The 26,912-nt window shown below is 37.4% G+C and overlaps 1 protein-coding gene across 13 annotated transcripts in view; it reads left to right on the forward strand.

Annotated features, from left to right (window-relative positions):
* Window positions 1-26,912, forward strand: part of LOC120778132 (phosphatase and actin regulator 2) — a 220,740-nt gene that overhangs the window by 51,008 nt on the left and 142,820 nt on the right. For 12 of the 13 annotated variants that reach the window (XM_040109846.1, XM_040109845.1, XM_040109843.1 and 9 more), the window contains 3 exons: window positions 18,561-18,725; window positions 19,132-19,230; window positions 22,461-22,976. In XM_040109846.1, the coding sequence (XP_039965780.1) occupies window positions 18,561-18,725; window positions 19,132-19,230; window positions 22,461-22,976 (780 nt within the window). The remainder of the gene's footprint in view (window positions 1-18,560; window positions 18,726-19,131; window positions 19,231-22,460; window positions 22,977-26,912) is intronic. The other variant, XM_040109856.1, reaches the window with a different exon arrangement.

The raw sequence follows: 26,912 nt of genomic DNA on the forward strand, positions 1-26,912 counted from the left end.
ACAGCTTCCCGCACGAAAGTCCTCTGATAATACACAACAGTAACCGATATGGCAATACCACATTTGCGTGTAATTTTGAATTTAAAATGGATAGAGAGAAACTTCCCCGAGCTGGTTGGTTAGAATGCAAATACTGGCGCTATTTGTTGCACACGTCTAACCGCTCGATGCCAGCATAGGTGCACGGTGCTTTGCGCCGCAGAGTATACATTGCTGTGCGTTGCCTGGCATATAGTGCATTTTGTGGTCATTACGTGCTTTGGTGGGAATTTGTATACCCTGCAAGTTAATAAAATGTGGAAATGCTAATTTAATTTTTTTTTTTTATAAAATTGGAAAACAAATTTGATTATATTCATGAAGGTGGTAAAATATTTTAGTTTAAGGATGTGTGTTTAGGAGAACATTTGTTGTTGTTACATTTTATTGGGAAATGCTGCCAGGTGAACATTTAAATCCATGTTCCAATTTTGGAGTTATGAAACTCTGAGTTTAAATTCATGTAGACTTAAAGACAGTGGTGTTTAAGGAGTGTCAAAGGTTGTTTTTATAGAACTTAATGTTGAGCTATGCGGAAATATTATGAAGGAGTTGAAGTTTTAAATAGAGTTCGTGAGTGAGTTATTGGATTACCATTAATTGATGTTAACATTTATTGCAGCATTAATTTCATAATTTTTTTCAACGTTTTTCATTGGTTTCTCTCTGGTTGTGGCTTTTGGCTTTTCCCGAATTTCTGACAATTTGAGCATCCCATGCCAAAAGTCTTCACCGGCTTGCTGGCTAAGAATGAATGAAGCCAATTTTTGGTGTCCTGTTCTGATGTGAGCCATATTCTGTGAGGGCGTTCTGCGTCGACCAAATGGTAGTCAGAAGAACAATTAGCAAAACTTTCCAGCCGCTGTTTTATTTTTATGCTGTATATAAGGGGCTATGCCAGTATAACCTATGAAAAATTAGGCGATTTTCGTCAATTTTTTTAAAAGAAAGTACGCGATTGAATATTTGGAACTTCTTTGAACGTAATAAGGTATATCTTCAGCTATATTTTAAGATTTTTTTTTTTACAAACATTTTGAGAAATACCGTAGTTATGGGTTGTCTTCAAAAAAAAAGTGCTCCAACTGCTGACATGATTGCGGCCGAATGAGTAGCTGAAACAAAGAAATTCAAAAAGTTTATTAAATTTAAAGATATTTCCTATACAATGAGCTACGATCTTTGAAAAATATCAAAAATTAACAAAATGGCGTAATTTTGAAAAAAATCGTTTTTCTAGGTAAAACAATGGTCTTTTTTTTAATGCCAAATTGACAAATTTCAACCAATAAAAAATCAAGGTCGTTGTATAGTAAATGTTTTTAACAATACTCAGTTTTAATTTGAAGTCGATCGGTTAATTTCTCGTTGCGTTATGATGTCAGCAATTTGGAAAAATGTCATATATGATTATACCTGGGATTGGTCGCTCTTTATATCGCTGCGATCCAAAAACTATTCAAAATACGACCTTGCCGATTTCACAGGATGGTTTTGGAAATACATATAAACTATCGAAAAAGCAAATAAAAGAATTTTTTTTTAAAGTACGAGTGATGCCGAGCGTTGTTATGATGGAAAATTATTGGCTCGTTTCTAGTTCACAAATTCAACTCATCCAAATACAGAGCATTACTTTGGCGTCGTAGATATTCAGCGCATATGATTTTTTGCATTTAGAGTTGTCGTAATGAATCTATTTTTTTATCTACATTCACAATCCGATGCAAAAACTATTTGCTTTTGCATTTTGCATGGTCTTTCAAAGTCTCTTGGCTTCAATTAATATGACACCCAATTTTCTTGCTTTTGAATGATTCTGGCTCCTTTAAAAAGTATTGAAATGACTGCTTGAGTGACTTCCAACGATGCTGCTTCTTCTTGTGTTCGGCAACAATCTTTATAGAGTAACTCTTCCAGTTGCCCGGGACGTTCTTCGTCTACCAAGCCAAAAGCACCACTTTTAAAGATATACCTCAGTGAACAGAAAATAGTAAGACTTTTTAATTGAAATTTCGCGCGAAAACCCATTGGTCGAAGTGTTTTTTTCTAGGTTGGTATGACGGTCTAGGACAACTGTGTCAAATGTTTTATCAACATAATCATTAGTGTTTAGTGTAAGCTTGTCTTCCTGAACTACATAAAATGCATTCGGGGACGATGTGTAAAATTATTCAACAAAGAAGTTCCATTAAGTGTTGTGTATGGAATCAACTTTTTGATGCCGAAACGTTAGGAATGTTAGGAAAGGTCTTCGGTGATAATTCTTTGTCGCGACCAAGTGTCGATTCGTACAAATTATTATATTAAAGAGGGTGCGTTTTACAACGGTCATCAGCATCAACTGATGATCAACACGTCAATCAAATAAAGGAATCTGTGTTTGAGAGTCGACGGTTGGTATCGTTCGAATATCGAAAGGATCAGTGAAAACCATTTTGAAAGATCATTTGGGCCTCAACTAAGTGAAAGTTCCAAAATCACTAATTTTTTTTAGAAAAAACAGTTAACGTTTGTGAGATAATGCTTTCCGACTATTGGGATGGCATGAAACGTATTATAACTGGCGATTCAAGCGGTCGAATATCGTGGCAAAAGTGAGTCGAAGCCGAAAAAACACGTCAAAACAGGTCAAAAATCAAGGCTATGTTGACAGTTTTCTTCGATTACCGATGTGTGGTGCACTCCGAATTCTTTTCCGGCAAAACTGGCAACAAGGAATGCTTTTTGAGTGTTATGCGTCGTTTGCGCGAAAAAAGAGTCCGAAATTATGAGCAGTCAACTCTTGGTTTTTGCATCACGATAATGCACCGTCGCAGACTGTATTGATTCTTCGTGAATTCTTTGTAAAATTTTTAACCAATATCATTTCGCAACTACCGTATTCGCCTGATTTAGCTCCGTTTGGCTTCTGGCTATTCAGCAAACTCAACGACAGCTCTGGCAAAGCCATTTTGAGACTATTGCAGACATTAAACGTGAATCGCTACGCGCATTGAAGGCTATTCCGAAAATGATTTTAACAACTGTTTCGAGGATTTCGCTGGCGCAAGTATGTTGGTGCCAAACGGGATTACTTTGAGGGGGCCGACATACATTTTTAATAATAAAGTAAGAATTTGAAAATTATTAAGAAAGTCTTACTATTATTTGCTCATAGCAGTACCTATCATGGTTCATAAAGCTACTCTTCAGCTTGGGTGGTTTGAGCCAATCTGTTTATTAGGTATTAATACCAAAAGTACTGGCAAAAGATTTACAGCTACAATAAGTAGAAGTAAACACAATCAAGTAGCAATGGAGACATAAATTCGGTGGCAATCGCACGATTATCTACACACCCAGCGTTTCTTTCGGCAGTTCAAATTTGATGAGTCTCATCTCTATTTCCATTCATTCGCAAGCGCGTCTCAAGCCAACATAAATCTTCCCGTACATATATTTATGTGGCTCTGTGAGTTCATACATTTTTAATGATGAATGCGTTATTTCATAGATTCCGATGCGACTCGGCGTGTAGCAAGTGTTATTCATAATGCGGAGCGTTGCTTTAATAAAAGTTGTGCATATTTACTTATTTATGCAGACAAACACTAATATTTCCGCAAGCGTGTTTGCATTTGAGTTTGTAATGTGTTTATGTGCATAAGTAAGTAAATAGATTTATGCTTCTGCCCTGCCAACTCCATTTCAGAAATTTATAACCCGTGCACTACACATGTCAGTCTCGCGCGTGCGTGTATGTGTGTGTGTGGTGTGTGCATTTGTGACAGCGTTTGTTTTTCGTTGTCGCTAATAACTCACAGTTTGCTACTTATTTTCAAATTACCTCTAGGATGGCAACACTTTCTTTACTCGCGAGGCGATTTAACGCATTATGTTAGTATATCTACATTAGGGTGTGTATAAAAATGAGCATGAAATACAGTATCCCACAAAACTATGTATATCTTATGAATGTAAAGACCGAAATGATTACAGGACTTAAGTCAAGTCTTTGAGGTGAATGTCCTGCTAATGTCCCATTTCTCAGCATCTGTACGTAGCACTCTTCCTTCATGTTATTCTCGACCATTACCAGGTAGCTAAAGCAATCCCACATTAAAACAGTGCCACGTCCGAACTTTATGGTGCTTTGGCTGCACTTTGGAGCATCTCATATATTTTTCGCCAAAATTGTTCTGTTATATTTTTAAATTCTAATTTGTTCTTATCATTTAAAATAACCTTTTTCCAAAAACCTGGCAACATTTGATAATACTTTTTGCCACATTCCAATCGTACATTCAACATCTTTTTGCAGGTGAAAGACTTTTTGATCTTTTCTTCTTCTTCTCTATTGGCGTAGAACAGCGAGCCAGTCTTCCTATAAGGAAGCGAACCGTATGGGTTTGGTTGTGGACAAGTAGAAGACGAGACATTTCTTGTTATCAAACAGACAGTCGCCGCATTCCCGACTTGGCTTCCAAGTCACTGTTGACAGTTTTAACTTTGAAGCTTCGAAATCCAACGCAGAATAACGTTTTCCAGTAGATGCTATTTCGGACTGAGACAACTGAGAAGTAAAGGCGTCTCTCGACTAGCAAAGTTCAAATTCTACCAGTCACTCAACATCCCCCGTTATGGTGCAGAGGCATTGACGATGACCACATCTGTGAGTCGGAGATACAAGTTTTCGTTAGAAAGGTTTTTGATCTCTTGGTGGCTGGAATAACCATCTTTCGGGTTTCAAGCTGAATGTTGGCTCAGCAACATTGATCTGAAGGCTCTGCTGAATAAATCGGGCTGAAACTCTTTCTTCAGCTCGCTAAATATTTTAGTTTCTTCGCGAGCCATTGTTGCCCATGGCCAGCCGTCCGTTCCTTGGTCCGCTCTCTGGGCCACCATTTTACTTGTGATGTTTTGATCACTTTTTGGATTTTGGGCTTGATTCTAGTATATTTTTCTGCGATTTGGTCGTATACATGATCCTTGGTTTCTCGGATACTGCATATTTAGACTTCTGCTCCAAACTGTCTTCACTGAATATTAACTTTACTATGAAAAAATTTAAATTTTTTTCCACAATTCGACAAATTTTTTGTTCGTACTTCCTTACTTAGTTGTACAATTCTGTCATGTCACCGCAACTGCCTGCCAATGATTTCTCATTTCTTCGTAATTATCTTTTTTATCATTTGAAAATTGCTTTTCAATTTGCGGTTTGCTTGCTTGCGCCTCATTCCCAGCAATGTATGGTGTTTATTGCTAGATAACGCTTAAGTTGTGGCGATATACATATAGTATAGAAAAATTACTGTAAAGACCCAGTAGGAAATAAAAAAAAAATGTTTACAATCGCCTATTCGATGGCATATCGTATGAATATAATCAACTGAAGCCTTTTGGAATATTTCGTTAATTTTTACTTTGTTACTATACAATGCTCTAATTTAATAAGGAAAATAAATACTAAAGAATGCTATTAAATCTGTATTTTCTGAAATCAAAAAAATGAAAATTTTTTTTTAAGTATAAAAGCTGCGATTATATTGGTGAATTAGCTCTAAATTTAGAAAAAAATATTTCATTTAAATTTTCGGTTCTGTTTTCCTGCAGGCCACATGCGAGCAACATAGCATTAACAACTGTCTCTTTCAACTCGAGGCGGCCCATTTCATCGGCAGTTCACAATGATTCGCATCTATGCACTAATATATCTCATATGTATGTGTGTATATGCCTCACCGTTAATTTTTTTCTGAATCCATAGCTTGCAGTAGGTTGCAAGACCGCTGAACTGACTTGCAGTTATTAACATCTTGACCTCTCATATTAAACGCACACACCTAAACGTTTGTACACAACATTAATTGCTCGCGTTTCACTTTTCTCGGAAATGCTCGGTTTTTGTCTGGCTGCCAATTACATTTTCAGCGCTTTCAAGTAGAAGAGCTGCGAAAAGACTGCTTTTAATCGCATTTAATTGAAATCGTGGCAGATAGACTAGCGGTACTGACCGAATACCGCAGATATTGAAGCCAAGGCCTCTAATACAGAAATAGAAATCGAATACGATTTCGTACCCCAAATAGAACTCCTCAAACGCATTGTTCGCATTGAAAATGTATAAACGTGGATATTTAATACTTTTTCAGCAGCAAAGTTTCACACAAAGAACACGCATAATATTTTCTTTCATCTCTTGTTTATCAGTCATCAGTTATCACTTCTCGCTATGCATTGTCATCTACCGGCAAATGAATGTTTTCTTCCCTTTTCTGCTTTTATCAATCAGCATTCGCATTTCCACCCCCGAAAGTGTGTGAGTAACAACAAACGTCATTCAAAGAAGTCCTCCATGTGCTCTCCCATTCATGACTCTCGGTTTCGCCGCTGCCTTGATTACAAAATCGCATGCTACTTTGCTATCATCAATCGTTTGCTCGCATGCGATTCGCTATTTTATCTGAGTTCCACAAACTGGTCCGTCTCTTGCGCGTGACGCTGAGAGCATTTGGCGTCCATTGAGTTGAATGAGCGAAACTGTGACATTGTTTTTGTTGTTGGCGTGTTTGTACACAAAATGCTTGTACACCAAAATCGAGATAGTCGCATGCTCGCGCAGAAATGCACAATGATAGTAAAACCTATCTGTGCAGTGAAAAAAATATGAAAATAAAAAAAAAGTTTTAAGAAGTTTTTTCTTGCATTTCAGTAAAACAGCCAACATTTTATTTTCGTGCTTAACCGTTATTTTTGTTTTAATGTAAATTCGTTCTAACATTACTCCTATTAGTCATAGTTTTAGTTTCGGGTATCATCCAATATATTCTAAATTTGATGCTACATAGGTTCAAATATTATTGGAATAATAAGCGCAGTTTTGCTAAACAGCTGTTTTTCGTTTTGTTGTTTTATTTAAATATTCTTGGCAATAACTGGTTTTCTACTGACCTAAAAATCGTTTGAAATTACATATAGAATGCTGAATGTTTCGCGATGTCACTTAAAAATCGAAAGCAGTTCGCTGAACAAATATGTATATTTTTGTGGATTTTAAACAACAAACTTTGTCGTGAAGAAAATATAATGTGACTGATTTAGAGAGAAACTAGTTTTGACATGAAACATTTTGATATTTGTGACATTGAAAGAAAATCAAAAAGAATATCATAATCAACCATCTCGTAAGTCTTCTGTCCTAGTTTTCCATCTGTTCTGAGCTACCATATTTGTTCCAATTGTGTATTGAGCCTCCTCTCTCGGATTTGTCTAAAAAGTCTCCTAAGCGTTACCGAAAGTATTCCTGTGACTGGTAGTCCAAACTATAGACAAGTAGAGTTGACCTGCCAACGAGCTTTAAGTCTGCTTACATTTGCTGACGACGCCGGAATGAAACTTTCGCGACGACAAGGCTGGCTGCTGCTGCCTGGCCATCTGTGCATATGGTAGCTTTCTGTGTTCTCCCTTAGTTATCCGGTAGAACTCCACAGACCTTCTCTGTGCCCAGTACTTCTGCTGGGATTATGATAGCTAAGTTTGGTAGCCGGACGAAGGTATACTACACCTGATATTGGGAAATCAACGATGATGTCTTCCATATAATCCTAAACTGTGCTTCGTTTTAGGCGATCCACAGCTGGCTTGTCAGGATTAAACTGTATAGTTCGAATGATGTTAGATGTTAGTTGTAGCCTGTCTGTCTTCTGAATTGTCTTCAGATGGTGACTGCTTAACATTGGTCATCTTGGTACCGGGTTGGTATTGGAGTGATGTGGCAGGCTTAGTGCTTAAGCCGCGTGTGTATCCTTTATTGGGATTTTCTTTCACAATTGTGGCTAACCAATGTAGAGGTTATGGTGCGCACATCGGAAAAACAAATTTCCGCCGGGCATAGGACATCGGTTAAAGCTGTGAGCGTCGCCAATGTGATTTTAACGTCGGCATATTGTATGATCGGTAAGATAGCAAGATCTTTGGAGTATACCTTCGTCTCTACTCCGCAGTCCATTTTGGAACCGTCGCTATAGATGGATATAGTATCGTTTTTCCCTACTAAACATAACCTCCACTCACATCTAGAGGATATTCTGACCCTCAAAGAAGTAACTCTGTAATCCAACCTTGTGAAGGTATATTCTAATTTATTTAGAGGTTTTGAGTTGGTTCAGAATATGTCCATAACTCTTCCTGTTCCAAAGGGTTCCCTAAATTCTTATGTCAGAAAGTTTACTACTTTCCTTTTAAATGCGATTGTTTTACTCTTTTCTCAAAACCAATTGTTCCCAAAATGGTTACTTATTGCATCTTAAAATAATATTTTTTCAAAGTATGTCTAACTTCAAATAGCTTTGAAGATAATCGTTTTTAAACGGAGACATGTCAGCCAAGAAGCAATACATAGGCTTCGTCTATTTTTGATTTATAATGGTCCAAGTATTTCCCTCTAAATTTTTGACAAATTATATATAGAGAAATTATAATTTCTTATTGCTTAACCGATTTTTTCATTTCAATTTGTTAAGCTTTACATAAGACGATGGCATATTGTAAGTCATAGATGTTTCTAATACACTTATAATAAAGTAATATGAAGCTTGACATATCGATCATTGTAATGCGATTTCTTTCAGATAACCTCCAACTTTCTCTTACTTTGAGGTGTTTGCGGTTTCAAATCTCAGATTTTATTCGCTAATAATTCCTATAACAGTGCGCACGGTTCAGACAGATATACAATTGTATATATACTATATATAGTATATATACATATGTAGTAAATGAGTGCTGGTAATATGCAAAAATATTATGAAATCTGATATCACATTGACTCCATATTAATCACTTTTATTTATATTACAATAATGACACTTTTTGCTTTGAATGGGACTTGCTTTGGTGAAACTTTCGGCGTCAATGAACACGCTAAAGCTTTCATCAGCGAATGTCACACCATAACCGCAGCTAAGCTAGATTTAATATTTATCTGCTTTTCGCATAAATATGTGTGTAAAGCTTGATTCAGCGGACATACATTTACGTTAAGTTTATTTAAATAATTTTATTTTGTTTTAAATATTAGTAATTATGCTCTTGTCTCTTAAGTATGAAGTTCACAGACAGACAGTATAAAACGATTTAAAATAATTTGTCAGCGAAAATTTATTATTGGAAGGTTACAACCTGAAAATATTTGAACAGTTATTTAACGGTTTTTATGCTAAAGCGCAACTGCGTTCCCGAGAAGAAAGAACAAAGTCTTTGGAACGCTGAGTTCACAAGAAAAGTAACTTCTAACTCTTGCTCAAAGTAGGCCGAACACTTTTTTGATTTCTTTAACCGGATATGTTCGGTCTGAATTAAATATAATAAAGTGTAGCCTTCACAACGAAAAATATCTTTCATTAAAATTTTCTTTTTGTCATTGAACCTTAAGCTTTGTTAATCATTTCGATCCACAAATCGTCATCTAAAGTGCAAAATACATGATTTTTACAAATTTACAGGCGAAGGAAATGCGATATAATAGCAACCACTCATATCGAAAAAAAATTTGAGTTTTGGTTATAAAGTGGTTATGTATTGGTTATATATTAGCTATATATTACTTATGTAGTGGTTATATATTGGTTATATCTGACATATATATCTATATATAATAGAAACCACTCATATTGAAAAAAAGTTGAGTTTTGGTTATAAAGTGGTTATGTATTGGTTATATATTAGCTATATATTACTTATGTAGTGTTTATATATTGGTTATATCTGACAGCGGAAGCTGAAAAGTTTAATCTACATAATGTATTGAATTAAAAACTTAATTTCTATTTGTTTGATGATACGTTGTTTTGCATTTTAGGTGACGAAATAGAGTTTCGCAATAATAACTCTTAAGCTTGAATCTATTTGAGATAAAATGATCATATGAAGCTTAGGGAGTCTGAAACTTGTAGTTATGAGCATCACGTTCGTAAGAAAACTAACTTCAAATAGCAAAATGCTTTTTGTAAGTAGATATAGAGTATTTCTCGATCAGCAAAAACTAGACATTAGAAAAAAAAGATGAAAATTGTGGAAAAGCATTTGAAAGCGCTTTCTTTTTACACGTAAAATTTTTAATACTTACATGTACTACAAACTGTTTCTACATTACGCTGCCATTCATAAACTTACATTTGTATATGTACATATGTACGTACCCCACTCACCGTCACTGCCAATTTCCTCTCTGCCTACCTCAAAGTGTATAGACAACGAATTTAATTATTAAGGCGGCAAATGGCAAACGTTTCTTCACAAACCGATATTACGAAGCGGTGTGGGATTAAAGAGCACTTTTTTATTACTCATTTTTTGCCTTCCTTAATTGACTCATTAACTGTGTTGTTTTGAGCTTAAAGCCTTCAATAAACGTTCGTTATGATAATAAAGGTCGCAATACAGTCGTGTGAAATTTTCAGGGAACTTCATTTTTCATGAGAACATTTTGCGTTTATCGAAAAAGTTAGTGATGTAGAAAAAGAATCTTTGTTTTACTTTTATTTTGCATCTTCGTGTTTTTAAAAAAGTAGTTATGGCTTTGTGTTGATTACAACAACAATAATTAAGTGAAAAGTATAGCACATTGTCTACGCTCCCGCCAGGCAGTGAATATTTTTAATTGTATTGTCTTTATTCGTTTGAAAAAATCTCTCACGCGGGCCTTGAAACGTGACCTATTGATTGTTTTGTAGTAAAGTGCAATTTACTACTGACTAAAAATTATTAAACCAGGGTCTATTGCAAAGGCATAGAAAGAATTTTTGTATGCTTACTTTGTTAAATATTCGATCAAAAGAAATCATGCTTCAAAAATCAAAAAATTTTGGAAAGAATTGCCTACTCGTTGGTCCGCTTACACTCCCTCGCCATAATGGGGAGTGAAGAAGGGCTTATATCAGCCTCAAACGCCCTACTTCACTTCTACACGTCCCAGACTGCCTGAGATTGCACTTAGCAAGACACTTTTGCACTTAGTAGACACCCAGCCAACGTCTGCATTTAAGTAGTTCAATCAACGGCGGCCAGCGCACACAATAGATTTGGTCATCCCTCCGCTCCACTTCGCCAGACCACTTGCGGCCACCTACAACCCCCCCACACAGCATGGAAGAAGCGACCCTTTGTAAGCGACACTAGAATGCTATCGGATGTAACTGCATTGTGTTTTGTTGTTGTTGCATACTCTGCAATGTGCCAACTAGTTGCCTCTGCTGCCCACCGCATTTCCCGGCGTCGCCACCCCGGAAGACGGCGCGTGGGGTGCATAAGAGCTTTCCAGATCGCAGATTTGGTTATCTTCCAGCAACAACAACAAGAAAATTGTAATGCAAATGTAAATGTGAAATTTGCCGCATTATGCGCCACAATGACAGATGACAGTGTCAGCGGCAGCGGCAGCAGCAGCAGCAGCAACATCAACAACAATAACAACATCAACAGCAACGGTGGAATAAACAACAAGTGTGTCAACCCGTCAGAGCTGCGATTGTGCATTATTGTGTCATATAGCACATCATCATTTACAAAAACAACAATGCGGCAGCAGCCAGTCATTGACCGCTTCAGTGAGCCGTAAGCGCGTTGTTATGGCACTCGTACTCGCACTCGAGCTCGTGCTCGTCGCCAATTGGCCAGGCGGCAGGCGGCAGCAGGCGGCGGTAACAAGCAACAATGAGGACAGCGACAACGACAACGACGGCGACGACGACGGCGACGACGACGGTGACGGCGAATGGCGATATGACGGCAAATGTGCACACTTCATGTCTGCTTGACAACTGTTGGCTGATGCTGTTGCTGATTGCATATGCTCGTACAGGCAAGCACCTACCCGCGTTAGGCTGGGTATTCTACTAAAAAATGCTCTCTGGTTTCTGCCATGACCATGCTTCGGTCACAGCTTGCGTGCACCCAAAAACTTAACCAGCAAGCGCAACTTTTTGAGGGCTTCATAATAATACACTTTGTTAGGTGATTCGTTAAGGTCTAAAGAACAAGCTGCAAAGATTTCCAACCGCCCTAATATCCATCACTACAACACACAAATCTGCTTTCTCTCGTCCTCGATTGCCCCCGCTGCCTGTGACACCGCTGCAAATGGCAATGTTGCACATTAAAAATGATAACAATACCCACCCAGCCCAGGCTTCGCTCTGTGATCCCGGCAAAAATGGTCCTTTCGCCGTAAGTGAGTGTGTGTCAGTGGAAGATAAATTCCAACTGACACATTTATTTCGTACAAATTTCACTCGGAAACATAAATGTTCGCTTTCTGCAGCGGCGAAGAGTGTGAGTATGAAGATACGCCATGGAATGGGCCGGAATTAAATTCGGTAGAGCTTGAATTATTCATTTTACATGACAAGTGTTCTAATTATATTTGGAAATACGGTTTTAATAGCCCAAATAACGGAAATTATAAGTTTTATGTGGATGACTTTTCGGACGTAATTGTTAAAAAGGGTTTTAGTTAGAATTAAATTTATAATCAGAAATGAAATGTTTGAGTGATGATTTGAATAAGTATCAGTCAACATCACCAAAATATATATGATATAGCAACTGAAGGATTTCGATTTCATCAGTGTGATTAACGGACAAAAAGGTCTAATCAAAACGAAATTTTATTTTATTTTTTTGCATCAATTATCATTAAATGCTTCCAAGGTAGAATTATATATAAACGGTCATCCATTTCGAGGTTCTCTATTAAAAAAAAAAATAACACAGAAACTCCAAATTTAATGACAAATGTTTATTATCATTCGAACTAACATTCTTTGGTATTTGTTTCTTGAATGTTATCTTTTTCAAATGTTGGCCGTGGCTACGTCTCAGATGGTTCATGCGTTGAGTCCAATTTTCGATGACTCGTTGGAGCATCAGTCGAAATAATAATTGGCGAATGACACGTGTGATGTTTAGTTCCAAGGCCGGACTCGAAGAAGGATTGTCCGCATAGCCTTAAGACGCTTATATTCTCACAGAAAAGTCTAACGGTGTGATATAACAAGATCTTGATCACCAATCGATCGCCCCAAAACGTGAAATTATCTGCTCATCGATGTGTTCTCTCAATAAATCCATTGATTGATGCGATGTGTGGGAAGTGGCGCCATCTTGTTGAAACCAAATATCGGCGTGATCACGAGTTTCAATTTCAGGTATCAAATAGTCGGTTATCATGGCGCGATAACGGCCGCCATTGACTGTTACGTTATCACTGGCATAATTTTTGAAGAGATATGGACAGATGAGTCCATCGGACAACCAACATCACCAAACCGTTGTTTTTTTCTGGTTGAAATGGGAGCTCTTGAATCGCTTCAGGCACAATCTCTGTTGCAGAAGCTGTATTTTGTAGGTTTTCAATTCAAGATCTCGACGTAAAATAAAAAAGGCTATTGAAAAGAGTAAATCTACTTGGATCAGCCTTTAGAAGTGATCAGAGGAGAAGCTTTATAAAACAAAATAACAGGAGCACAATCTACACACAAGGTTACTAGCTGTCCTGTGGACGAGTTGACTAACGATCAGGCACGATCTTGCCTGTAGCGACAATCTAGAGATCTATTCAAATCAATTAGACAATAACAGAATCCTGAACTTTAGTTAATCCCTTGTAAGTAGAGAGGAAAAGTAATGCATAATAGTAAACGTGAATTCAATCTCGGTGAAAAGAATTTTAGCAAGTTTGGTTTCTTTTGTGAACAAGCAAGCCTCGATAGCAAGAAAACAAGCGCCTTCGCCGCGCTTACTCTCTTTTATTTAATTGCAAAAGTGCCAAAGACAATTAGCTTTTGTCATTGTCGCTGCCGAAAGTGAAAACAACTAATTTGACAAAGCGAAATCTGGTCTGCTCGCGCACGAAGGCCAGAAGCCAATCGCCAGGCGCGAATTCGTCAAAGGAATTAGTGTGTTTAATGAAATTATTTCTTTGTTCTGACAGCGGATTTGTGTGTGCCAGGCGAATTTTGGCGCGTAATTGGATGGAATTGTAGACGCATCGAAGCGAATGAAATGAAACGAAAGCCACAAGTGCAGGTGTGTGCGTGTGTGTGTGTGCGTGCGTATGCACTCGAGTACTTACACATGTAAAGCTGCATGTAAAAGCGATAAAAATTTCACAGTAATCCGATTAGTTGCGTCATACTCCTATCTTTACCACATACTATATGGTATATCACGCTTTTTAATATACATATGTATGTGCTTGTATATATACATACGATATACATTATATATCAAGGAATGTAAACTGCTTCGACTGAAAAGGACTTAACTAGCGTTTTCAATTTGGTTTAAGTATGAAAATGTGCAATGCTTCCTCTCATTGTATATATGGACAAATACTTACGGTATGTCATACATATACATATACACAACTCTTTTATAGTTCATTATTTGAGCAAACTTCGTAAACTTTATCCAACTTAATCTCTTTTCTATTCGGAAAGAAATAATCGATTACATTTGCATTTCCTTTGCTTTTATGAAAGAAAAATATGCAAACATTGTTAATATGCTGCTGATCTGATCAAACCCTTGGCCTCTGCTGCGAGTTTAGCATTGATATTCTTCACACCCAAAACATTAACCAAAATAGTAACCGAAACTCTTTTGTTATTAACGTCATTAACGGAGAGGTAGATGGACGGCTAGCATGAGGCAAGTTTTCGATGACTTCATAACCTTCCCTAAATGCCTAGTTACTCTCAAATACTTGTATTCGTATAAAATAAAACTTGAAAACACTTCTGTAACTTTTTTAACGATTCTGTAGAATGATTTTATTGGAAAGAAAATTAACGAGCCAATTTTTATCCATAGTAAGAATCGCCCGACAAACTGTGCCCCCTTCGTAAACAAACAGCTGCCAAACAGATATCAATTGGCATGTGGATTTCAAACTTCACACGAACTTAAAGAATATTCTACCAATTTAGGAACAAATGTCTTATTGTTTTCGTTTAAAAAGGGGTCAGTCCGGGTCAAATTTGATCAGGTGGTAGTTTAGCGCTTTGAGCTCGCTTGGTGTTTGTCCCTCATCTGATCCAGTTGCAAGCACGTGTCTTGTTGCTTTACAGCCAAGAGAAAGTCATAAAAAGCAGGGAATTCGAGGTAATGTTTTGAAGGTTATTTTTCTTATGGCAGAAATAAACTTTTCACACCGTTAAGGCTTTGCTTTTATGTATCTCAGACAATGAAAACTAAATAAAAACAGCTAAATTTGAAATACTTTTTCTCAAGAAAATTCTAAAAAATTTTGAAAGAAGTAAAAAGTAGAAAAAAATAAAAAAGTAAAAAAATAATACAAAAAATAATACCCATCACATATTGGCACGTTCTTAGCGAACGACGTTTTGTTGCTGTTGCATGGCATAAGCAATTTAACTCGTTCACTGGTGAACCGCAAGCAACCGGCTTGACTGCCGCTTGGTAGCCGCTTGCCACTGTCTCAAGGCGCGTGCAACAACAGCATGCAGCAAGTCGCTCACAAATGGCATTGCAGGAAGTGCAACAGCGAGGTGCGCAGAAAAATGCAAGCACAACAAAAGCGACAAAGAAGCAAAAACAGACATGCAACTGTGCAAAATAAAACTAAAAGTGGAATAGACGAGCTGGACGTGAGCTGGAAACGGAGGCAATGAGGTAATTTTGTGTAACACGAAAACGTGATGTTGACCAGTTTGAGCGGCAAATAGCGGCAATGTAATCGCCGCGGCTACTTGGCTACCGTTGCACACGTTTTGTTCGTTCGCTCGTTGCTTCCTCTTGTTGTTGTGGCGTGTAGCAGCAACTGTTGCACGCCGTACAAGTGCAGGCATCACGGGCCAGATAATCGTACAAAACTGCGGTCAATCAACGTGTGTGTGTGTGTGTGTGTGAATGAGTGCGCTTTGGTCACAAGCGATTTGCAGCTTGTTTGACTGCCTACTGTCCGTTGGCTGTTGGTGGGCTCCCGAGCGGTTTCTGACTCTGATACAAGTGGAGCGACCGTAAATGGCAGTGTCAGCGTGTCAGCGAAGCGTCCGCGAATTCACATGCTCAAAAGAAGCACAATCAAACTCACCACACTAAAAACCGTTAGGCGAAAAGAATTTGAGATTGAGAGGAGATTCAAGTTCCAAATTCCATCGAAACTGTGCGTGACTTCATCAAAAATCAGCCGAAATCATCATTGAAATTCATGGATATGAAATTGAACATCTCCAAAACATCGATATATCGCATTTTGACCGAACATTTGGGCTTACGAAAGTTGTGTGTACGGTTTGTTCCTTACAAATTGACTGACGACCAAAAATTGCTCAGAATCTAACATTCGAAGGACGATTATTTGACCAAAAATCAGATTTTAACCATTAACCACTCCCCGTATTCACCTGATATAGTTCGGTGCGACTTCTTCCTTTTCGGAAAAATGCATTTGTCCATGAAAGGAAAGCGTTATGCAGACGTAGAGGCCATTCAAAAGGCTTGCACCGGCATACTGCCGACCATAGCGGCCAACGAGCTAAAACACTCGTTCATGCTTTTGGACCGTGCAAAAAACTGTATTGAAGCAGAAGGAGACTTTTTTCAATAAAATAAATTGATTTTGCCGAAAAAACCATTTGTTCTGTTTTTTTTCAAAGTTTTGTTTACTTTGGAACGCACCTTGTATATACTCATAGCTCCGCACTCGCCGTATAATCTCCTTTAAGTACCCTAAATAAAATGCTATCGACTTCTATAAATGATGTCAAAATCAATCGTGCTTCTAAATTCTATCGACTTCATTCGACCGTGACTTGCTTTCGTTTTGGATAATTCTGTCAGTTTATAATTAGATTGGCTTTGAGCCTTTTTGTCAAATAGGTGTGCTGCTATCCTCTCTCCTCCTCTTTATCTTGATCATCTGCAGCTCTTTTGCATTTGACAATTTAATCGAAAATCGATAATTGTGACTTTAAAGGACGCCTGTAAATGTGTAAAGGATATAACAAGCAAACAAACATTTACTCACATGAACAGTTATTTCGATTTTTGGGCGTACATTATGAGGGATATATGTGTAGGGATATTCGAATGTAACTAAACGACCTTGTAGAACGTTGTAGAATCCATTCTGAGCAAATTTACCAGCAAAAATGTTATATAGTATATATCGTTTCGGACGAACATTTCAGATTTTTAGGATAGACCCTAAATGTAGGCAACCAATTCTGAGAAACTCGTTTCGGACACAGATTTTAGAGTTTTAGAATATACCCTAAATGTAGGCAACAATTTTTTTTATGGTTGTAAAAAGTGACATAAACAATAAAATCACAAAAAAATCCTAGAAACTCGTTTCGGAAGACAGATTTTAGAGTTTTCGAATATACCCTAAATGTAGGCAACAGTTTTTTTTGTTTGTAGTAAAGGTGGTACAAACAAGAATATTACAAAAATCTTAGAAACTATTTTCGGGCGCAGATTTCAGATTTTTAGGATAGGCCCTAAATGTAGGCAACAATTTTTTTTATGGTTGTAAAGAGTGACAAACAAAAATATCACACAAAATTCTTAGAAACTCGTTTCGGACGCAGATTTCAGATTTTTAGGAGAGACCCTAAATGTGGGCAACATTTTTTTGTTTGTTTTGCACAAAAATGTTATAAAACATCCTTTCAAACTCTTGTTCTAAGAGGAGCAGAAACAAGAATAAAAAATTATTAAAAAAGTCTTAGAAACTCGTTTCGGACGCAGATTTGAAATTGTTTGGATATACCCTAAATGTAAGCAACAGTTTTCTTCTTTTAAATGGGCACCACTACGTCAATCCTGTTACTTTGTTTGGACAAATGCCTGCCCTCTAAGCTTTATTAAGTAAAAAAGATTTTTCTACGAGATTTTCGACATGTCACACTCTTAAACGGGAATTTTTATGCCAAATACTTCCTTTTACCGATTTCCTCATTGAATTAACGCAACATTGCATTTAATCACAATCAATCCACTCTTGTGCAATTGTCGCCTTGTCATGTATCTATGCTTGCATTGTCATCGTGCTATGATCGGTAGACCGAAGTGAGTTGTCTGCTCGCCTGCTTGAGTTAAGCCGGAAGCTAACTGTCTGTTGCTGTCACAATTTATATAACTGGTGGTGGCTGCTCGTGCAATTAAATCGTCAATTGTTGTCTCACTCCTTTTTGTTTGTTCTCTTCATGAGTTATTACATTCGTTTGTTGTTGCTTTAGTCTTTAGTATTAATTGTAAGCGTAAAATACTGATGCACAATTGTTGTTTTTGTAAAGTGGTTACTTTTGAAGCAATTTAAAGACTAAAATCATTCCAAAATACATTTAGAAGCGATTTACTGTTATCAACCTCAGTAAGGAACATGTTTTGTGTTGTGAGAGCTGTACTCTCCCTTTAATACTCTCCTTACAATTAAATTTGGAGAATATCCCGTACAAATTTACCAGCGATTTTTAATAAGCATTCTTTCGCTTCCTTTTTACTTTCAGCCAAAAAGCAAAATGGTGCTGCCCTGCGTACAAACAGTCTCGGCTCCGGCACACGCACACCCCCGCTCGAGCGCAAAAGCAAGTTGAGTGCTTTGGGGCGATTCTTCAAGCCGTGGAAGTGGCGGCGGAAAAAGAAGAGCGAAAAATTCGAAGCAGCTTCCAAGTGTAAGTACCAATAAACCACCTCTTCTTAGTCCTAGTATGTATGCGTGTGTGTACTTGTGTCTTACTTAACGCAAAGCTAATTTAAGCCACTAGCACACCAACTAATTCACACACTAATCCGCACACTATTTCTTACACCAACACTAACACCACCAATTGGCAAAGGGGAAAACTATTTTTTTTTGTTTGTTTTCAAAAGCATTGAAGACGCTTACGCTCAAGCTCAAGCTCACCATTACTCTTTACGTTTTCTTTTTTCTTTTGCTTTTTGTTTCTGCTTTACTTTTATTTCATTTCCGTTTTCCGTTTTTTGTTTTCGCTTTTACTTTATTTGGTTTTATTTCATTTTATCGCTAACAACAACAACTTGCTTGATCCACTACCCGATTTCTCGTTTGCTCCGCAGCACTTGAACGCAAAATATCGGTACGTGCCAATCGTGAGGAGCTTGTGCAGAAGGGTATACTGCTGCCAGAGAGTCCACTGGGGAACATACAGGAGCCAGGTGAGTAAGCGGATGCGGAGCTGGTGCGGACGCAGGCGTTGAATACAGTCGAGCTTCCCCTTGTAGCGGGATTTATGTCACACCAGTGAAATATCTGTCGAATGCAAAGCGGTCTTATGCACGAATAACGGCATATTAATGTGCGCAATTGCGGTCGTTGCATGTGCCCATAACTAGAGAGGGAGTGTGTGGAGGGGGAGCGTGTGTGTTACTGAAACTGTTGCACTATTTTAGGCGCTGCCGCATGCAATGGTTTTAACTGCTAGTTCAGATTTGATAAATATGCAGGAACTGTGTATGCATGTAGGACGTCGCCATTAATATGCACCGCTTTAGCTGCAAGAATCTCACGCTTGACACATGCACCCGTATTAGGGAGGACCGCTTTCCCTAGCAGTAAAAAAAATCTTATATAGCACTATACTTTTTGTAACTAAATTTAACGGTTATGTTGGGCCCTAAAACATAGTTTGTTATTCGTTTTAGCAAACATGTTTCGATACCTTCTTCCTCTTTTTTGTTTTGAAGACACTCTGCACTAATACTAATTTTGATTTTTTAATTTTTATGTTGCTTGTTTCCATTTCCTGCACATTTCATGTTTTAGTTTACGTTTTCTTTTTGCACAAATTGCAATTTGTGTTGAATCAAAATTTTGTAACATCTGATCAAATTTGACCCGGACTGCCAAAAACTAAAATAAAATAATATTTAAATTTCAGTAATTTAATAAAAATTTGCATTTGTAATTTTGTACCATATGATCAAATTTGACCCGGACTGCCAACAAAAAAAAAAATAATAATTAAATTTCAGTAATTCAATAAAAATTTGATTAAAATTCGTATTTGTGTTGAATGAAATTTTTTTATCATGTGATCAAATTTGACCCTACTGCCAAAAACTAAAATAAAAAACTTATTAAATTTCAGTAATTTAATAAAAATTTTATTAAAATTCCTATTTGTGTTGAATCAAAATTTTGTAACATCTGATCAAATTTGACCCGGATTGCTAAAAAAAAAAAATCGTCTATATTAAAAAATTTTTATTACTGTCTTCAAAATAGTTTCCTGAGTCAATACAAGCATGTCAACGCTTCATCCAATTTTCCAAACACTTGTTATTAGTCCTCGGCGTTCAGCGAACTTTAGATTTTTCGGTTTCGTTTTTTTGGCGCTTTGCTCGATAATTCGAATTCAAGGCTATTTTGCTATAAGTTTAGCATTGACACATTTCATAGCCTAAACATTAACTAAAATGTCTTGTGTTTATCCAGAAGATTATCGTAACCGAGGCAGTCACGTATACATAACCGGAACGGACCTGAATTTGCAGTGGTCAATGACTGTGAAACCGGCAGGAATGTTTTCATTCGCTACAACAACACCCAACAACAATCCTAAGCTATTTCACACATGCCAACACGATGATTTTCAAGTCTTAGCATTGGTCCACAGGTATTGTCCTGCAACCCTATAAAGCCCTGAAAGCTGAAGTGAAATACGTACGATATTTGCGCAATCAGACTGTTCAGCTTACTTCTTCACTTTCAATATATACACATTGAACTCAGCACTTTGGGCTCGTTTGAAACTCACTCTATGTTGCAGCGCACCCTAATGTACGACTACGAGAGCAAGTGCACACAATAATTCTGCAAGCTGAATTCTGCATGCATCACGTTTGACTTTGTACAGATAAGCAAAATGCTACATTATCCTAGTAAAGTTGGAAAACGTTGCATACATACAGGCGCTAAAACTGAAGAGCGCGCCTACACACGCGCTAGAATTGTGGACTATCAATAAATGCTCTGTTCGCCATAACTTAAGTTTGAATAAGCATTTGTGTAGAGCAAAAAAGAAAATTTTATCGCCAAGAGAAATAGTCGAAGTGCACTTTATTGTGCGCTCTGCATGCTTGCGTACTCCTATATCTAATAGTCACTGAAAATGTGCAGTCATATATACATATCTCCATCTAAGCCATTTTATACGCTTCTGCATACCGCACCACACACACACACACTTAAAATCGAGCTTAGCAATTGCTCCGCCTACCGCCGCTATCAGCCGCTTCCAAAATTACTTTTTCACATATTTGGTTGTTTCATGGTCTTAAAGTGCCTTTTGCAATAAAACTTCAAGGAGATTCTACTGGCTGTATAGTAATATTCAGCTCCAACATGGCGTGCATTGCGAGGCGTCGTTTTCGTTTTCAATTTGCCGCCCGCGAATTCCACACGTCGCGCTTAAATTATGCGCGCTATTTTTTGCCGACTTGGCTGTCAATTTTTAATTGCATGCAAAGTGCATTTCTGATTCGCTCACCATGTGTTCACTTTGCGCGTTTCTTTCTTGATTCAATTTGCTTTAACTGACTTAATACACACATACATACATATATGAGTAGGACTGGCAGGCAGAGTCCGCACAGAGGTTAGTGCGGAGAGCCTAGCCGGGCATACCGCTGTCAGTCATAATCAAATCAAGTCTCGACGCGCCACGTCAGTTGATGTGCGCATTGAAGAACCTTTTGATGAAGTGCTGGCATCCGCGGCATGTAGACGTCGAAAATGGAAACGTGATGAAAGCACAAACAATATTTTGTTGACCCTGAGATTGAAAGTTGAAGCAAATTTAAATATTCCCTTGACGCGTGAACATTCTTACTTATAGAATTGCGAGTTTCAAGGTCATTGCTCAGTAGAAAGTACGCAACTTATCATTGGAGTATATTTTTACTTTTTTCTTCCGTACTATAAAATTAAATTTCTCTAAATGAGTGTGGAAGATGTTAAAAAGGTGTTTTTGCACTAGCAATAAGACCTCTCTCGAACCCGATAATGTAAACCAGATCCTACTTTCATAAAAAATACTTAAATTCATGCGCGTGTTTAGAACTCAATTGCGGTAATTGAATACAATAAAGAAAAGAATCGTGCGAATATAATAAAACTGTGTGATAGCTTAATATCGAGTGTCATTCAAAGCTCTTAAGTTCCTTTATCGCTGCTAAGCACCAACAGATGGCGCCATACGCACTAAAGCTCGCAACCGAAAGCTCCCATTTGCCAATTAAGCTTTTCTCACAACTTATATTCTATATGCATACGTACATATAACTGTCTACATTACAGTTAGAGAGCTTTTTGCGAATATAACTCTGTACACGAGCTTTGAACTTTATGTTTGCCACCTACTCACACGCTTTTCCACCCCCCACAGGTGAGGACGTGTACTACAATTCCAATGCCAACACATCCAACAACATGGCCAACGGCTCCATCCTTTCAGTCGCCAATAATAATAACAACAACAATAACAGTAATGGCAGCGCACTGCAAAATTCCATAAACACCACCACAGCTGGCAGCGCCGGCGGCGCGCTCATTAGCCAGCAGCAGTTGCAACAGCAGCAGCAGCAACAACAGCAACAGCAGCACCAAATGGTGAACGTACCCACATCCATATCCGTGCAACAGTTCAATGCAATGAACGGTGGCAACAACAACAACGGCAGTAATAACGGTGGCGGCGGTGTCAACAATTCCAGCGGCAGCAACGGTCAGAACGGTGGCGGCGGCGGCGGCGGCGGCGACGCATCACCCATGTCGAACGTGCCGCACTCGCAGTCGGCGCCACACCAGCTGGGGCAGCCGCCGCCGCTAACGCCGCTGGCACAGCATCATCAGGCGTTGGCGCAACAGTTGCAGCAACGATTTGCCATAAGCAATAATAATGGTGAGTAAGACCTCCGCTCCTTGGAACCTCATTTTTTTACATGTATGTAACTCAAAGCTTTCTTGAATCGCTTTGAGTTTGGTCTCTCACTTAAAAGCTCGATTTACATTTAGTTTAAACTATTGAGGTTCCACTGTACTCCACTTTTTGTTTCAATGTACTTATATCAAAGCCGTGTAATTAATCACTTTTTTGTTGTTCTCTTTTTGCAGGTAAGTTTCATACAATTACCAAGTTAATCAAGCAGCAAAGCGGTGAGTTTACGAAATAATTAAAAACTCACTACATATTCCGACGCACGCACGAAAAGCCGATTGCTGTGGTTAATATAATTAAGAATGAGCTGATAAGTACCGTGTCATTTACACTCTACACGAACTCCACATTATCGCCGGCAATTACCCACTCGCTTTCGCAATAGTTGGCGATAAAAACTATAAAAATTCCACACTCGGTAAATCCGTTAATTAAAAGGCGTAGTGCTAGGCAGGAGGAATAATAAGTGTTAGACAAGTTCTTATCATATTTTGGTAAAAAATAACCAAAAATTCTGTTTTGTTCCAGTTTTTTGTTTTTTATTCAGTCGGTAGTCGAAAAGGTCTTTTCGTATTTCTAATCAGGCTTCAACTTATTTTTTTATTTTTATACTAATAAATAAATAAACAAATATTTAACATTTTGGTCGACCATTTTTGGCATTTTTCTGTTAGAGACATTATTTCAACAGTGTAAAACTTTCATTAGTATAAATCGAAATTTCGAAATTTCCTGAACCGAAGCGAGCGAACCATTGTTGTACTACACGAGCTAATGCAGTATCGTCTCCGAATACTTCACAAATTTCATTGGTGGCTTGCGTGGTATTATTCCTTTCTTTTTTATACAAAAGTTTCAAAATATAGCGAATTTCATATTTTCGCTCATTTTTGAACAGCTGTAACTTTTTTTCAACTCCTCCGAATTTATCAAATGAAGCTTAGAATCTCACCTTTCCAACACTATATGATAAGACACAATGTGATTGGTAGCACTGTAGATATATGACAGCAATGACATCTACTGACAAAATACGAAAAGACTTTTTCGACTACCCAATATTTCGATAATGTTATAATAAGAACTTTTAAAAAGGTGGCAACCAACTTCAAAAAATATTTTGAACTATGTATAAGCTGAACTTTTTTCTTTCTTGCGTGGGTTTTCAATATTTTTTTCCTGTAAATTTCAATCAGCTGGCAACCATTTTGCACTGGCTCAAAGTATCATCCTGACTATATGCAACATCTCCAACTCTCATTACTAACTCGCCATGAATCTACTACATAATTACACACACGCACACATACATGCCATGCAATGCGCTGAGCAGGATTGCACGGAAAGACTCGCTTTTAGGGGAGGGAGCATCAGTGAAAACTCTCCGTTGGAGTGCGCTATAAAAATGTTGCTCATACGCCGCGGTGTGCTCTCCACAGGAGTGCGAACAAACAATTGCGCAATGTTTATTTTGCATTCCGCTTTGTTTGCTGTTTCGCATTTTACCGCTTTTCACTTAATGCCTCCTGCCATACGCTTCATTGCTTTTTCGTCATAAATACATACATACATACATGCATACTCATTTGTGTATCCTATCGCGCGGTTCCTGCGTGCAGTTAACCGGTGATGGCATGCGAAGTCATTTCATGAAGCTAAATTGCAGAGATGCGAGCGAGAACTGATGAAATGAATGAATGCTGGTGCGAACCAGTGGACTGGGGGTGGACAATGATTGAAGCAACACTGAGAGTGCGTGTGTGTATACATATTATATTAACATATGTACGAAAGTCATCATTTGAGTCCACTTTAGTATACTATCTGATATGAGCGCACATATGTGGTTGGAGTTTAATGCATAGAAAATTTATATGCAAATCTGTTGAACCGTTATGGTATACAAAAACAAAAGCGTGTGGCTCGTTATCACACTCAAGAATTTCTTTTTTTATTCATGTTCGTTATGTTTAGCAGAAGTACGTGTAAATGCAAAGTTGGATTAAGTTGCAGCATATTTTACAACTACAACTACAACTAGTGCTTAGTGTGCTCTGGTTTACTTTGCTCGGCTAGAATATACGCTTAAAAGGCAAGACGGTGCATTTTTATGTTATTTATTTTGTCCGTAATCAAAATCGCTGCGATTTAAGGTGTTATATACAGTTAGAAGGCTGAAAAAGCGATTTTTTTCGAAATTTTTTGTTGAGAAAACTTTTAAATTTATTGATCCGAAAATTTGTACACATATTATGGTATCTTTTAACTGTATTTTAAGACTTGGTGTTGGCAAAAATAATTATTTTGAAAGGAACTACAGCTGATCACAAGGAGCTCCTCTCAAAAAAGACGTTTTGCGGTGACCACTATGGTATATCTCTGAACTGGATCTTCTGAAATTAAAAAGCCAAAGTTTTGTTAAATCTAGTAATTAATTAGAGAAAAAAAAAATTTTTTTGACAAAAAAAATCGATTTTTGACCAAAATTTCGGTCTTAAATTTTTTTTATTAATTTTATAAAAAAAATAGTTATCGGGGCGAAAAAATCTTTGTTTAATTAATAAAAATATACTTAAGAAGCTTGTGTTAAAATTTAATGTTGGTCACCGACTTCGGAAGCACCAAAACACCACAGAAAAATGCGATTAAAGTTTGGCCTTGTTTTTCCAAGCACTCTGAAGCGCCTATTCAAATTTGCATGTAACTTCGAAAGTATTCACCCGAACGACATGAAATTCTCTGTGTGTGTTCTTAGATATATGGGCATTAAAAAAACAAAAAAAAAAAAATCGATTTACTAAAAATTCTAACTGTAGTATATAACCCCTTAATATAAATATTTCTCAACTGTTGATATCTTTATATTTTTCATATAAAAAACAAATTGAGTGTCAGAAGAGATTTTATATACGATATATGTACATATATATTAACTTTTCCGGTTTTTTCTACAAAAATTTTTGCATTTCATTGTTATTTTGGTATTTTTTATTTGTTTATTTGTAGTCCATATCATCGGTTCAAACCGGTTAGCATCACAAATCACATTTGTTGTTGCGTGCGACAGTTATACACACGTTGAGCTCAATGCATCAGGTTTTATCACAGCAATTTGAATAAGCGTTTGTTTTACTGCGTATCGCAGAGCATTTCGGACTAGCAGATAAGCACTAGCTAACAAGTATCCATAAAATTAGCATACCACCAGTAAAATACCTAAGTGTCATACATACCGACACACACACAGGCGAATGTTTCCAAAAATAGCTTACCACATAAAAGTGCCGGCTCACAAAGCTCTGGAGTCATAACTATATATGTCAACTATGTATGTCAACACCTAGGACATTCTTAAGGGGTAACATGGTTTTCCTCGCGTAAAAAACAGCATTTTTTCAAGAATTTTTTTTTTTCATATAAAAAATGAAATATTTTCTTAGAATTTTTAATTGCTACAAACATACACTATTAAAAAAAAAATTCGGAAATTTTTGGAAAAAAATATTTTAAACGACGGCATTTCCGTTGACTCCTCGGGAAAAAGATTCGCCCGCGTTGGCAGGAAAACTCCTTACAATATCATCTAAAGTGAAAAAATACATGTTAAAACCTTAACTTAGAATTTGGTCGAGGGAAAAAAACCTAAAAATTGGATTTTTGGCAGACATTTTTATACAGAAATTTAAAATTTCAGTTCAAATTTCGCTACAATTTTTTTCCAAACAGTTGTAATCGAAAAAAACCTTCGTTCAAGGTTTTAAGAATTGTATCTTAAAGACCTGTGTAAAATTTCATGAAGATCGGTTGGGCAGTTCTCGAGAAATCTTGTCAACCGACTTCAAAAACACAGTTTCGAGAAAAACGCGTTTAAAGACGGCGCACTTAGCCTAGCCAGCCGCG

The sequence above is a fragment of the Bactrocera tryoni genome, chromosome 5, assembly GCF_016617805.1.
Source record: "Bactrocera tryoni isolate S06 chromosome 5, CSIRO_BtryS06_freeze2, whole genome shotgun sequence".
NCBI lineage: Eukaryota > Metazoa > Arthropoda > Insecta > Diptera > Tephritidae > Bactrocera > Bactrocera tryoni.